General features: G+C 40.4%; 1 protein-coding gene across 1 annotated transcript in view; it reads left to right on the top strand.

The window, feature by feature from the left end:
- FLT4 (fms related tyrosine kinase 4) overlaps window positions 1-16431 on the top strand; it is a 200443-nt gene that overhangs the window by 126840 nt on the left and 57172 nt on the right. Inside the window, exons 7-10 of the mRNA XM_018554442.1 lie at window positions 865-1036; window positions 3522-3639; window positions 5723-5898; window positions 13373-13535. Coding sequence (XP_018409944.1) covers window positions 865-1036; window positions 3522-3639; window positions 5723-5898; window positions 13373-13535 — 629 coding nt within the window. The remainder of the gene's footprint in view (window positions 1-864; window positions 1037-3521; window positions 3640-5722; window positions 5899-13372; window positions 13536-16431) is intronic.

Below are 16431 nucleotides of genomic sequence, written 5' to 3'. Positions count from 1 at the left end.
TATATATATATATATATATATAATCCCTGGCAGGGTGGCTGGGATACTGTAATACACTGTACCAGGTGTTCTCTGATTTGACGAAGGGCGGTATCCCTGATGTCTCCGCCCTTCATCCAATCACAGAGCACCCATTATTCATTGAGAAAAATACTACACATCTTCTGAACGGCCACTATAATCAACTGAGCGAATCTCTTTGTTTTTCATCACAGGGAAGTTGCTTAAACATCTTCTGAGCTGATAACTTCCTGTGCTCTCTGTCTGTGCTTCAATCACTCTTGGGTAACAAAATACCTCCTCTCTATGTTTTGGAGAAGAGTAGAGGTGTCCTGGGGTGTCCTGTCCTAGGGTGACATCATTGCTCCTTCATAGACACAGTCTGGTGAGCATGAGAGTTGTCACCCTAGATGTCAGTGAGCGTTGTCACCCTAGATCAGGAAGTGTGTTACTGGTAGGTGAAAATAAAGTGAAAAAAGCCTAAAAAGAAAAGGAATGCCATTGCCACATTTAGGATTAGTAAATAGCAATTTATTAGATTTTTGTTATTGTGTTTAGATACACTTTAAAGAAAACACCAGGCTGTGTTGAATATATGCAAGAATTTATAGATCTTGTAATCGAATAAAACCCATGCAGTGGTAATTTAAAAAAAAAGAATGCACCAAGTACTTCTAAGGGGCTGAGCTATATGAATCTCTATAAAATCAGGACAGCTGGAATTTGATTGGTTGGTGTCGACGACCTCTCCTCTTTATATAGTTTTCTATAAAGCTGAGTCTCCAAGTCTGCTTTAAAAAGTAAACATGATCTTAATATGCTTTAATCAAAAAAAAAAAATAACACCGCTTGTAATCTTTGCAGAACAACCGTCCAGTGATAGAGCAGTCTGATCGTCGCCCCCAGAACATCCACACAGAAATGTACAGCACTCTTATCCTGCCTGCAGTAACTGAATCAGACCTCGGGAAGTATGTGTGTCATGCAATAAGTGAGAAGTGGCAATACCAGGAGAGCAACGAGGTCATTGTGCACGGTACAGAATGAATGGGACAGTGGACAGTGCGGGTTGTTATATATTGGTATAATAGCTAAGTTACTACAGAAACAAGTACCAAGAGATCAATCCAGAATGGCACATACAGATATTTTATATATCCCAAGACACATATATGCAAGTAAACCCATATGATTAATGATAAGTTAGTTCATAAGTCACTGATGTAAGTCACCCGGAAAAGCTGATTCATCACACACTTATTAAAAATGTAAAAATAGATATATGTAATGGGCAAAATGATAATTTGCACACCAAACCAGGTGTGTAAATTATCATTACAAATCTGGGTGTTATGTGGAGAGGGCCGCGGCATAGTATAAAAGTCTTACCTTGCAGCATGCCATCTCCTGCACATGACATCGAGCTTGCGCCAGTGGGAAGAGAGAAAGATGCAACTCGACCAGTAGAGCTCTCCAGTCGCATCACCCTCCCTCATAACTATTGTCCACTCACAGAATGTATTGATTGGTTGGGCCAGGATCATGTATCATGCACATACTTTGTCTTGGCATCAAATGCATGCTGAGGATGTACTCTGAGCTGCACATAAAAAAATTGCTGGTACTTAAGGCAGATGCTTTTACAGCAGAAGAGACATACAGCAATTAGTCTCATTTTAATTTACCTTTATCAGAGTTATGTGCCTGCACAATAAGCACACATTATAATTCATTTACCAAAGGCAAATAGGCTGCTCATTTTGCAGGGAAAGTTTTCCCTTAGCTTAGTGAATGAGGTTAGTTTAATTAATGAACAATTAATTAACTACTGCGAGGTATGGATGAAAAACGAACCCTCAAATTGCTGTATCTCTGGCTACCAGGCTGATGCAGTGGCTCCAGTATTTTCTGTTTGGATCAGACATTCTGGCTTTGACTTTATTTGGTAAGGACTTGTTCCAGGTCAGTAACCCAGAAGATCAGGGTGGCAAACAGGTTACCTAAAAGATTTTCCCAGGAAAGCAATCAGTTGATCAAACCTTTAAAATATGTAGTAGAATTTTGTAATAATCAACTTCCTTAGTGTTGGACAGTAGGGGTCGCAACTTACAGTCATCCAGACTGAGGCATGAACCGCTGTGGGTCCACCACAAGTTCCTCTGGTATGTTATTGATGGTGACAAGCAAATATACATTAGGTTAAGATATGTTTATTTTACAGACATTTCTTAAGTTAGTATTTGATTAGCACATGTGTTAAATTAGCATGATAATTAGATATCATAAATACCCATGGCGCTGTACCATGGCCAGTGGGACACACTTGGCTGTCTGGAATGCTGACTGCAGCGTGTGTGTGTGTGTGTGGTTGATCTGGTTATTGTCCCAATGTCCTTGGTCTGCTAAAGTACATTTCACTATGAATTGTGAAGAAAACATGAATTATTCAATGATAATATCTTAACTATTCTTCAATAATATTGTACTTTGGCTGACCATCAGTGTTATAAATTCTACACTCGAATAGACAAGATTCTTGCATCTTGTTATATTATGTTTTGTTATTCAACCATGTATGATTGTTGCTGCAAGTATTTTATGTAGTTGTATTATCTTTATAATCCACCGTTATAAGTATATCTTCCTTTATATAGTGCCAGAGGAGATAATGGTGCTATTATATTTAATAATATAGTTTATTACTATATGATAGGTGACTAGTTGTGTCAAGCTTTTGATGTTCTGTTTTCTCTTAAAGCTAAACTCCAGGCAAATGGGAAAAACACACACCCTTAAGGTGCCCATACACCTTACAATTATCTGCAGATTTTCTGTGGTCAGATGGAAAAAGTGCAACAGATTGGCCCGGGTGGAGATTACACCATCCACACAGTTAAGTGTAGATGGAGAAATCTGTTGCATCTTTAACTTCTGACCACAGAAAATCTGCAGATAATTGTAAGGTGTATGGCCAGCTTAAGATCCATCTATGCATTCATTAAAACATTATTAAAGAAGACCTCCAAGAAGTGTAAAGCTGTGGAAGTGTTACACTTATCTCAATTTGGTTCTTCTTATACTCTTCCACTTTAATATCTTGATTATATTCCCTGCTCCTTCTGGTCCCTGGCTCCACTCTGGGTACTGAAGGGATCCCCATAGACCTTTTATTGGTCTAACTGTCTGAATTCACAAAAAGCAGAACAGTGTTGAGATAGGAAATGGTAAGTGTAAATGGCACATTACATTTGCCTCCCAGACTTCTACAGCTTTACACTTCCTGAAATGTATTTTTACAGATAGAATCTGAACCTGGATTAACTTGCTTAGCACAGTTCTGCCAGTCTGATACCCTAAACAAAAAGGAGGAGGAGAGGGGGATATAGTCCACTTTCAGTATATGTATTTTAACTGCGAATTTAGCTGCTTGTCTTTAGCTCAGATTTAATTATATGGGGTGAGTTTATAGGGAAGTTATACTTTCATTTCTCACTTTTCTTTTGCTTTATTTTCCTACATAGAAAATCCTTTTATCTCTGTGGAGACAAAGGAGGACACAGTCATGGAAGCCACAGCTGGGGACAAGTTGGCAAAACTGCCAGTGAAACTCACTGCCTATCCAACTCCAACGTTTCAGTGGTATGGTCAAATTTGTTTTATTTACTGCTTTACCAAAAATATGTCCATTTTTTATTGGCTAAAATGTAGTATTCTTATGCAAGGAATGAACACTTCTTTAAAAGCTCTCATGCTTTTTCAGGGGGTGCCGAGAGCATGTGGCCTTGTATGGTGGAGGGGGGGCGCTCGCTCATCCCTACCCCCCCTCTCCTGGCTGCTGCCCAAATGAAGGGACTGGATTGGGATTTTGGGGGGTGCTAATTTTTGTTTTTTTGTTTTTGGCATTAATTGCCGGGGAACCACATGTTTTTTTGGGGGGGGTTGGGGGTACATGGGATCGCCCCTAACATTCCTACCGGACCTAAAGGGTCTATTATGAATTGGGGGTTGACCCCACGCTGTTTTTGTTTTTTTTTTGTTATTATTATTATTATTTCTGTGAACAGTTAAACACTTTTGTGTATTCTGTGACAGCTGTCAGATTCTTTACCTTGGGGATGAAGTGTCCTCAAAGAAGCAGAAGCTGTTGCAGAATAGCACAGATCTCTCAGCTTCTATCATTATTTACATTTTGTAACAATATTGTGTTACTTTGTTTTCATTTGAGATACAAATGCAGAGAAGTCAGAGAGCAGTAAATGACAGCCCTCCCACCTGTTGTGTTTAGTTTCCCAATGAAATTCAGATGTATCCGAATTTCATTATCAAACATTCGAATTTGTTCAGTTTTGTTATTTCTGTCATTCGGAAATTCGGATGCATCCGAATGTCCGCATTTACAGAAATTCGTACAAATTTCAATTCAGAACAAAACGAATTGCACATTTCTACTCTGCAATGTTCATTTGTTCACCAGGGCTGCTCCCATATAAAGTTATCTCTGAAGTCCAGTGCCGGGTTTAAGGATGCCAAGCTTCTGCTTCTTGTGAGCACAGGCTGTCATGGACATAGGTGAAATGTTTTTTTTAATAACATTACATTTAAAAATGTTATGGGTAGCAGCTATTTATACCTGACAGGAGAATGGAGTTTTTATGTACCTACAACTACAATTTGGGGGTTTGGTAGTTGTTTGCGTTTTGATTGCTTGCACCCATCAGCTCCTTGTAGTATCTTGGGGATCACATTGGAGAGATCTGCATTTCTAAGTTTCTAAGTTTCCATGTCAGCACAGATGTTGCAGTAACTTTGTCTCACCTACACTGGTGGGCTTCTCATTTATTTTATGTTACAAATTACCTAGCCTGGTTCCAAGACAGTTTGAAAGTAACTCAATGAGATCTTGGCACAACAACTCCAAGACATAAATTAAAGTGACACTAATTTCAGGAGTTACACCTTAAAAATGCATTCAAGTACCTCAACTACTAACAAAAATTTAGCTTATTTGTGTATCTGTAGGTCCTCAGATCATCTCTGAATTCATGCTGACACTGTCCTTCCTTCTGGAGGGTGGCTACTTTTGTTCCCCATGGTCCCTGTGTGTGTTGTAAAGAATCCACCACTCCAAGCTCACTCCCGTGATAGTCTACAAGTTCAATATGATTTAGTGTGAGATTATAGCTCTTCACTGGAGTGAGCTTGGCGCTGTGGCTACTTTATAACACACACACAGGGACCATGGAGAAGAAAAAGTAGATGGAAGGGCAGTGTCAGCATGAATTCAGAAATGATTTGAGGATCCGATCTATAGTCGAGTGATACACAAATAAGGTACATTTTTGTTTATAGTTGAGGTACTTGAATGGATTTTTAAGGTTTAACTCCTGAGTTTAGTGTCACTTTAAGCCCGGTGGTGATTTTAGATCTCTAACATTTACAAAATTCTGAAATATTAGTTTTTACTAGGCTAAACCTCTCACAGGCTTATGCCCAGTTGCATGTACCATCATATTGAAAAAAATATCCATAGCATTTAATGGTTGCCTATTCCTTGAAACAGGGAGTTAAACTAATGTCACTCCTATATTGCATATTTCCATCTTGGCTTAGGTAGGCTAGCAGTCAACTGTGAAGGGAATGGAAATTGAAAAAAAGCCAAATTGGAAACCCTTGTGAAATATGCTGAGCATAGTAAGAATTGTACCTCCATTTCCTTTCACAGGTTTAAAGATGGGAAGCCGATAACATTTAGCAGCACTTATGGAAAGTACGGTCAGTCTCTTCACTTCTTGCAGATCAGGGAAGTGGTAGAACAGGATGCTGGGAGATATACTTTGGTGCTGAAGAATGAGCAGGCTGGATTGATGGAGCAGGTCACTTTACGACTGTTGGTGAATGGTAAGCATAGGGTCAAACAGAGAAAACATCTTAAAGCCTATGAACGGTTTTAAGCAAAGTTTAACTTTTTTAAGGTTGGCAATAAATGTTCAACTTTGTAAATTCTTCTAGCTCTCATATGTTTTAGCAGGAATCCATTCAAGGACTTATCTAATCTCTTCTGGGCCGCCATGCAAAATGTGTACCACAGCTGCACAACATCCCCTCAATAATAACACCTGCTGAACACAAACACCCACACACACCATAACATCATTTGTGAACACTAAAGCCTGTTTCAGCTATCAGTCACAGTATAGCAATTCCTTTGTTACAATAAAGGGATAATGACAACATGTGGGCCATAATTGAATGCCAACCAACCACAGGCCTCATATCAGTGGTCCTGTTGTTACATTAGTTTATATGTTTTACCTTGTGAGCATTGTTAGTGTTTGTAGACTGTTGCCATATGGGATCTGTAACTGCTGTGTCCACAGGATGCCTATATACTGAAAGATGGACAGCATTCTATGGTCACAGTTCTGTGTTTCTACGTCACAGTAAACAGAAATAGTATCACTGCTTATTGGGCATAAACGAATAACAATTTAAAAGGCTGCACAAGAAAATGTGATCAAGATAAATAAAACGTATTATTTTACTTTCTAATTTACAACATAAAATGTATTCAAAAGGTGCAGTCTTACTTCCAGATTCCATGGCAACCTGTGTTTACCAGTGAAGTCAAAATAACACAGCTTAAAGTATATGAACTAGCTAATAAGATTTTCATGTGATATCAAAACAAATATTGCATTTGTTAGTGAACAAATTTTATGGGTGAAGTAGCTTTTTGGTAATGCTCCAAAATTACCATCATTCTTCAAGGTCTCAGCTTCAAACTCTTCCTTATACAAACTTAGAATGTGATTATATGCAGATGTTAAGACCATTGTCCACAACTGGAGAATCTCAGTGTTTGACCTTGAGTGCTAAGGGGTTTAGTGCAATCTCAGGGTCCCCAAGCACAGGGCTTTATTAATGGGGTCACCCAGAGTCTCAAGCAGAATCATACAGACACCTTATAGATGTTCTGGTTGGGTGGAGGCTGAGGCTCAGTCCTTGCTGGTGTTCTTCAAGATATTTGGGGGGAAAAAGCATTGAATATGAATAGATCAGTCCCACTGAACCTTTAAGGAGAGCACCAGTGAAACATTAAAAAAAAAAGTTTGAAAGATAATCAGCATTTGTTTTAACTGGCAGAGCATTTGTAAACGTATGCACATTCTCTTAAGATCATCTCTGCAGCTGCAGTGCGATATGGCTGCCCAGCATAATGAGGGTGACAACATGTAGTTCTGCTGACTCCATCTACTGCTTGCTATTTGGACTAACTGCTGATGATCACCCTAAAATCCTTCCCTCCCATGACCTTACCTAAGCCCTTATTCCCCATCAGTTTACAGAGAAAGCACTTCCAATGCAAGACTACTTGAACCTTCAGCTGACAAATCACCAATATAAAAACATGTTTTAGGTAGTAACACTAGGACAGCTGAAACATAATTTCATGAAATTGAAGCCTAACACCAGCCAATTCTATTTTTTTTGTTTTGGATAGTGGGTACAGCTGCATCCCTAGCTCCTTCACCGCCTAAGGCGGCAGGGGTGAATGCCAGTGGTGCACACAAACCGGGGAAGGAGAGGAAAGGCCTTTTTGGGTGTGTCCCACTCAGCTTCTGGCAACCAGAGATGTCACAGGTTGCCAGGAGCTGAGCGGGGCACTGGTTAAGAGCTGGGCAACCTGGGATGTTCTGGCCGGAAAGGGGGTAGCAGGCACACTACAAATGCCACCCCGCCACAAGACCCAAAGAGATGGGGCTTCCTCATAATATCGATGGCCCTGAGGGGGAAGAGTTGGCATCTTGTGCGTTTTTTATTTTTGTCTGTCTGTCGTCAATGCTAAAGCCTGTTGGAGGGACCCTGTGTGGCCTTCATGTGACAAGGAACTTCAATAAATATAGCTTTTGCTATTCTAAAAGGATTGGTGTGCTGGTGACATTTCTACAATTTGCTGATATTTGCATCACTTGATAATTGAAAATAAATCTATTCATGGCTGTGGTTAAAATCTGATGGAAAGTTTTAAAACTGCCCATAAAATGAGTACAGAACCTCCATTAGACCCCATTTAAATATAAGCGATATCGCTGCAAAAATCGCGCGATAAATCGCACAATGTGAACGGGGCCTGAGTCGGGATCTGCTCCAGGTGCGGCGTCTCAATATACCGCGAGCTGTAGCTCAAAGTCGCGCGATTTCCATGTCGCTCAGTGTGAATGGGGTCTAAAAAAGACATTGAGCGACGAGCGACATTGAGCGACGTGTCGCGCGACATCGCGCGACTTCTTCCTATTGGGCTGCATGCAATCAGGAGCAATATCGCTCAAAATCGCTCTAAGACCCCATTCACACTGAGCGACATGGAAATCGCGCTACTTTGAGCGACATTGAGCGACGTTGAGCGACGTGTCGCGCGACATCGCGCGACTTCTTCCTATTGGGCTGTATGCAATCAGGAGCAATATCGCTCAAAATCGCTCTAAAAAAGGGTCATGTAGAAGCGACAAGCTACCAGCGACGAGCTACAAGCGATATTGAGCGATATAGAGCGACATTGAGCGACAAGATGTGAACAGCTACATTGAAATGTATTGGTGAAGCTACATAGAGCGATATAGCGCGGAAATATGAGCGATATCGCTGCAAAAATCGCTCAATGTGAACGGGGCCTGAGACTACAACAGATTTGGTATATAAAGCAGCAGAGGTTGAAAGCAACTATCTAGCATGACTGCATGCTTAAGGGAGATAAATAAGAGAGACCAACTCAGTTCTCTCATTTATTTGTATGGAGTGTGGCTTTGGCTGGACTACGCTGTCCAGCCAAAAGCCAGAGGGTGGAAAGGGGCCACACCTGAGGTCCATTTTTTAGGATACACACACCTTTGCCAAGTTGTTTACATGGAACACAGGACAGTCATGCTGTTATTTCCTGATTCAGTTTTATTGCTTGCTAGTTCTCCTCCCCATTAACTGAGGAGAAGTGATGATATGGATTCATTGTCCAGTAATCTGGCTGTAGAAGTGAATAGGAACCCACATTGCTAACCCAGCAAATAAGCCATAGTTTACATCTATTGTTTTAGTTAGGTTCGTTTAACAAAAATCTTGCTTGTGGCACTTCTACTTTAGTTATGATTGCTGCTGCTGGTTGCTTTGGATAACAGTTACTTATCACAGGTATTTATGTAGCGCCAACAATTTACACATTGTTTTCCATACTGTACATTCACATCAGCCCATGCCATCAAGGAGCTTACAATCTAAGGTTCACATATCTCTATCCCACATACATACACTTTAGGGCTAATTTAGACAGGAGCCAATTAATCTACCAGCATGTCTTTTGACAGGGCTGTCCCTATGGGTTTTGCCGCCTGATGTCATTCCTGGAAGTGGGGGGGATGGGGTGCTGACAAGGAGCACATGTCGTGTGGGGGGGCATAGGTAGGTGTTGTGGGGGCATCGGATGACGCCAGAGCGGTTGACAGGAGCCGGGTGGAACACAAGCCTGAGTGTCCTGCTCAGCTCTTGGCAACCGGTTACATCAGCAAGGAAGGCCGAAAGCCAGACAGAGCATCACAGATTGCTAAGGGCTCTTAGCAACATGGGATGCTGTGGCTGTTCTCCTAGTGTTGCTACCTAAAACTTGTTTTTATATTGATGATTTGTCAGCTGAGAGATCAAATAGTCTTCCATTGGAGGTGCTTTCTCTCTAAACTGATGGGGTGGAAGGGGCTTAGCTAAGGTCATGGGAGGGAGGGATTTTAGGGTGGTCATTAGCAGTGGGCTATGATCCTTATTAGTCCAAATAGCAAGCAGTATTTGGAGTTAAGTTAGATTTTTGACATTTAAAGGTGGAGTGTAGGAGGAAGGTCCTTCATAAGTGTATAATATAAGGTGTACCCAAAGACAAAGTTTTTCTTTTTAGATTTGGATGGAGCGGTGAAGGGTTAGAACCACAGTCGTTTTTTTATTGCTGTCTCTGTTCTATTTGTCCTGTTTGGCTGTAAAATCACGACTTTCTTTCGACTTTCTAAAATCACGAAATATCTTTATTTCTTTTTTAATTTTACTATTTGTTTACTTTTTTAAAATATTTTTTCCACCTTTTAATACTTTTTTCACTGATTTTCTATTCTACTCGGTACCACGGAGGTATCAAGCAGATTAGCCGAGCAAAGTGCTGCTCAGCGGCATTCGGCTATTCACTCACTGCCGTTCGGCCACTATGAGAATAGGGGCGAACAGCAGCAAGTGAGCTGCCGGAGCTTCAGTTCAACCGATCCAGATGCAGAGCAGGTTCGAATGACCGAAGGTAGCCGATGTATGGCTGAAAACAGCTGTACTGACCCGGAGTGAATAGCCAAACGTCGTTCGGCTCACTTCACTTCGGCTGGATTACTCACTCGGCTGCCTTCGGCAGCTTTGTGAATAACCCTGTAAGTGTTTTTGGAACCAGAGACTTTTAACTGGGAACGGCTAAAAAATACATGAAAATACACACCTTTCAAGCATTTTATAGGCACTACCATTAAAGTCTATGGGGCCAAAATGCTTGATTCTGCCTGAAAAGAACCCCATGTACTTTTTCAAGCTACAGGTGTTATGCTATAAGCGTCAGAACACTCCGATGTGAACAGGAAGCATTGACAACAATGGATATCCTTTTGTTGGGTGTTGTAGCGCTTAGGCATTCGGGCTACAAAATGTACATATCTCGAGTGGGACACACATGGTTTTAACCATTCCCTTAGTTATTCAAGATGGAAAAAAAAAGTCTTGACTTTAAATATATTATAAGGTAGCCAATAAAGAGTATCACATGAAATAATTATTTTGTATGCTACTCAGCCTTATCTAGTGGCCATAATCTGGTGTTCTGCTGATATTAAATATGGTAAATTGCTAATAACATTTGTTTTAGCATCCTTTCAAACAGAATGAATGTACACAGTTTTGCAGGATAAATGGCTCTGTTAACATCATATAGTATTATGCTAATATTTAGAATGATTACAAATTATTTTTATATATAATTATTTCATTATTTATAATAATTAAATATTATGTAATCTATATTAGTATTATTATTATTATATTTAAAAAGTAACTTTTAATAATTTTAATTCTGCATCTTTAATAATATCATACCTGTCAATGCTACCATAAAGGTTCTTGTTTAGACTCTTCTAGTTATAGGGTGACAGTGCTCTGTCACGGTCACCCAGTTGTGCTCCTGTGCTGTCACCTGGTCACATAGGATTCTAATGGAGACTACATGTGGCCGTTCTAACGCATTACACAGGCATGGCCGACTTTTGTTACCATTAGGAAACAAATGCGAAAAAAATGCCATTGATGGAGTAAATGTAGAGAGTAAGTGGTTGCAAGGAGACTGCAGAAGATCAGAATCAACGAAATGCAACGGAAGAAAAAGAAAACAAATATTTTATTTTAAATTGCCAATTATGATACACAATGCTTTAGCAAATTAGCAGGGTTATTCGCAAAAGGGTGAAGAGTTTAGAGAAGGCAGGAGAAGTGAACAATCTAGGACAAAATAGCTGATTTGGAAACATTCTCCAATTTAGATCACTTTTCAGTTCAGCTATTTTGGCTTAGATTGTTCACTTCTCCTGCCTTCTCCAAACTCTTCACCCTTTTGTGAATAGCCAATGACATTCAGTTTGGGTTCACTTATACTTTAAATTCTAAACTTTACACACGTGTATTCGGTAGACAATATTTTTTTCCTGACTTTCAGATACAAAGTGAAGTCTTCTAGGAAATGGCATGTTTTTCGTCTAACAATTCCCCAGTGAATCTGTGTAATGCATGTGTTCTCTATCACCCCCTACCTCTGTCATCTCTTGTCACACACGTGTTTCTGATCGTATCCACTAAGGGACATCTGATGTTAGACATTATACCTTTTCTTTTTGCTTGACTGCACATCATAATAAAAAGCCTATTGTAATTGTCAGCTTTGAAAAAAAACCAATATCATTGTAAATTTATCCTGACATGGAAACATGTTATAAAGTGCTAATGGTGTATTCCAAAATGCAGAAATTGAGTCATTGTGAAGCGTGTTCACCAGTATGTGACTGTGCTATGGCTTATACTCCGATTGCAGTAATTATTTATTATAGAAATGCTCCAGTCAAACATGAAAATTTTTGTATTGAAAGTCACTCAGAGGACATGGCTTGTTCATTTTAATCCTCGCATGTGTTTTGCATTTCCCATTAAAGTGGAACTGCAAGGAAACAGCTAAATATGAATCTGCAGTGTAATGATGCTAACTAATCCTAAAAAGAGCTGGCAGGTGACATACTAAGCTGCAAAGTTTAAACAGGAAATAGTGGTGTAGCTTTTCAGTGCAGAAGATGTGCCTAGATCATGAGGCTGACTGGACAGAGTTACCAATCTCAAGAGTTGAAATATCAAGAGTTCCCCAACTTTTGAGTTGCAATGAATGTAGGGGGAATGTTTAGGGCAGGCCAAAGCTTCCTCTGGTTCTGAGCCCCTTTTATACAGTCATACAAGCCTATTGACTATGTCTACAATGTGGTATATAAAACGCAGATTTATCTTAAGCACAGCTACATCCACAATGTTCCTTGGTTACCACTGACAGTTCAATGGCAGATCATACTTGTTATCTCCAGAGCTGTTACTCTGTACTAAATACTGAATGCATTTTCCTCAGTTAAACTGCCACACATGCAGCCCTTACCAAAAAAGGTTTCTTCCGTGATATGGTCATGAATAGACACATCATGCAGTTACCTTAAAGCGATTTCAAACCATTCTTTATATATATATATATAGATATATATTTATATATATATTTTCTATAAGGATGCCCACCTTTGCCTGAGGATGTTGTTCTTTTTCTTTAAAAGTTTTAAATTCCTCGTTTTCAAGTGGGTCCCCGCAGCGCTCTTCCCCCCGTCCCTTTGCACAAGTGCCTCCATCAGCTAACGGAGGCACCCGTGCCCGCTCATGCCCGCAGTGGCTGTGTGCGTCCATTGACACAGCCCTGTGGCAGGCCATGCCCCTTCTCTTTGACCAACACTTTGATTGATGGCAGAATGCGCCTCCCCCTGCAACCAGGAAGTACAGGTAATGGAGGATCACTTCGGGACCGGCGGCAGGGATGAGCATTGCTGACAGGTAAGTGTGGGGGGTGTCTGGGGGAGAAAAAGGTTCTGGGCAGTTTTTACCCGAATGCAGAGAATGCATTAGGTAAAAAACGCCCAGACCTTAATACTACTTTAATTAATAACTGGCTGTAATTAGAGAAAAATTACTTTTTAGTTACATACTTATGTTTTTTATTAACAAATAATATCTATTATAGTTCCCCCACAGATCCACGAGAAAGAGACGTCATCTCCAAATATCTATGCTCAAGGTAGCCGTCATGTCTTGACCTGCACAGTATTTGGGGTTCCTGCTCCAACATCCATTCAGTGGCAGTGGCGGCCATGGACACCATGCAGGGTGTACAGTCGACGCAGTATGTAAGTGCCTGTGGAATGCTAAATGTATTTATTTCTAAATAGAACTTTAAAGGACAACATTCAAAAAACGAAATGCACTTTTAACACAAGTGTTATTAACGTATTACTTTATTTAGTAACAAATCTAACTTAAGAGGGTAACTTGAAATCACAAAGTCTCATAGCAAAATTTTCATGTAGGTACACCTGGCTAGTTAGCCTGATGGAAGAGGTTATGGGTAAACAGTGGCATGTAATGGTTGTTGCTTAATTGCAGCAGGTAAGGGACCAGAGACTTTGGCCTTTCCATAAAAAAGTATTTCTTAAGTAGTGGGAGGAAACATCTCAAACATATACTCTGAGCCATGACCAGGATCCTCCAGGGCTATACATGCTCAGCTAGAGCACAAAATGTAAACCTACAGGGAACCTACAGAGTAGGGGGCTTCATAGACTGTAACCTTCTAAAATGTCTTTCTGTGATTTAAAATATTTGTCTGTAGGTTCATCTGAGGAGGTCTCACACACCCACTCCAAAGTCCAGTCCATTTAGACTCCTCCACAGGATTTAGGGACAAGTAGATGTACTACCCTCTTTCAGGGTGACCACATAATGCACATATCACCCACACATTCATGTCCTACAGCCACAACATGGTCCACTTCTTACCACAACAGCTTTAGATAGTGTCACTAGAGTGGGGAGACACACATCTGAATGCTCAAGAATGTTTACTGGAACTCTTTAGATACAGTGCCATACATTTTCATGATTAGCAGATTAAGTTCACAAACTTGCCATTATAGCCAGGGCTCTTGCACGTATCACTCTCCATAGGTAGGTGCTCTTACGACAGGTGCATTCTATTTTTCAGCAATCTTCACCGGGGTCCAAGGGGGAACACATTACTTTGCTCCAGTGGATGGAGAGACTCGTATACATTATTATACTGGGCATGGTAAAGTAGGGATATTTTGGAGAAAGTATTTTAATTGTTTCATTTGTTTTTGTCGGAAAGAGGATATTGTTTTCTTTTTTGGTATTTTAAATACTGCTTTTCTGTAAATATTAACTTAGAAGGTCAAACAAGCAGCGACCGATAAAAAAAATGAATATAGCTAGCAGCAAAATAGAAAATAATGGAATAGCTGGACAGTACTGAAAACCAGAGAATCAGGGAAAAATATTCACAATCAAAAACAGATCTCCAAATAGACGTGTTACAGACCCAGCTTTCACTGCCAAAGACTACTGCACCTGTTTTTCTGACAAAGTCTCCCTTCTTCCCAACTAAGTATTTAAAGTGAACCTAGCATCAGAAGTATTTTATCCTGTCAAGTATACACATGCTAACTAGTTATAACATTCACAGGCATTTATTACCTCTGCTTTGCACTCCACCATTTTTGGCTGCACCATTTTTGTTCAGCCATCATCCATGGTCAGCATCTACTTTCTGGACTGAGATACTCTCTCAGAGATGTCGCAATCATGAAATCCTGGGACCTGCTCAGTTCTTCTGCATATTGTTTGCCACAGATCACTTACCAACATCTATCCCTCATCTTGTGTTACAGTCTAAGTGATCACTTAGGCCCCGTTCACATCTATGCGATGTGTGAGATCACGTGAGACAATGTTTGGTGCACTGCAGTGCCATTATTTGTTAATGGCAACCCAACAAACCTAGCCACTGCACTGCCTTGCACGACAGCACAATTTGTCATTGTAGCTAGGGTTGCAAAGATACCAAGTACAGTACTCGGTACAAGTACGAGTACATCTACCGATACTTTTGAGCTACAAGACTACACTAGAGAAAAATTCAAAAATTAGGAGGCAGCTGTCATTTGTAAGGAGCACACGGAGCTCCTGAGATTTGTACATCTCTGTTTTAATGTACGATTTTGTTTTTATAAATAAAGGGATGCACAGTTCCAGTTTTGCGAGTACGAGTACTGGTACTTGCCGAGTACATACAAGTACGAGAACTGATACATTTTTGTTTATTGTCATATGACAGTTTTTCTAAAAGAATACAGACTAATGATTTTAGGACAATGGTGGAGTGCCAGAGCCAGGTCCCAGCTGCAACCGCTGCAACCCTGGTAGTTCTCATGAAAATGCCAAGTATCTGCACTGGTACTCGAAAAGTATCTGTGCATCCCTAATTGTAGCGTAACATGATTTTAAAAAAGGGAAGAATTTTTGGGTGGGGTTAACAGGATGCCCTACTGCAATGCACAGTAACCCGTGTAAAAACACGGTGCAATGCACATGCAATGTCACATCGCCCAAGTATGAACCGAGCCAGGGAGGAAGAGTAAATGCTTCCTCCTGCCTCCAGGTCAGGTAGGTGAGTGAAATTATCACTCACCTACCCTGGAAAGTGGGGGCATAACTATATAAATGATGCCTCCTTATGCTGCAACATATATGAGTGATAATGCGGGTAAAGACATGGAGCAGCCCCGTCAGCCCTCTTGTGTATAAAAAGTTCAACCTAACCAGGGGACACCCAGGCCCCATTGTAGTAAACTGGAAAGCTATGGCTATTAATTCCATAGCCGGTCAGTAATTAAATTTATAAGTTGGCGACCCAGCCTGAAAAACATAAACATTAACTTTGTTACATTTGTGAAGAAATGCACTTGCACTTATAATTCATCTACTCCGATTATGCCGTATGTCTGTATAACATAAACATGAAGACAACACATTTCAGTCCCTGCAGTTTTGCAAACGCTATGTCACTGCGCTGCCTCCTTTTTGTTCTTTGGTCTACAAACATTACCACACTGGCGATGCCCACTGATTACTACTCGTAGACCAACCTAAGCACCTGCCCCTTCACCTTAGCCTTCATCACAGGCGTCCTCACATCCTCACACAGACCTGTAGTGCAGAGGAAGAAAA

Source organism: Nanorana parkeri, unplaced genomic scaffold (genome assembly GCF_000935625.1).
Source record: "Nanorana parkeri isolate BGI_ZX_2015 unplaced genomic scaffold, ASM93562v1 scaffold158, whole genome shotgun sequence".
Lineage (NCBI taxonomy): Eukaryota > Metazoa > Chordata > Amphibia > Anura > Dicroglossidae > Nanorana > Nanorana parkeri.
This window is presented reverse-complemented; position numbering and strand designations above follow the sequence as displayed.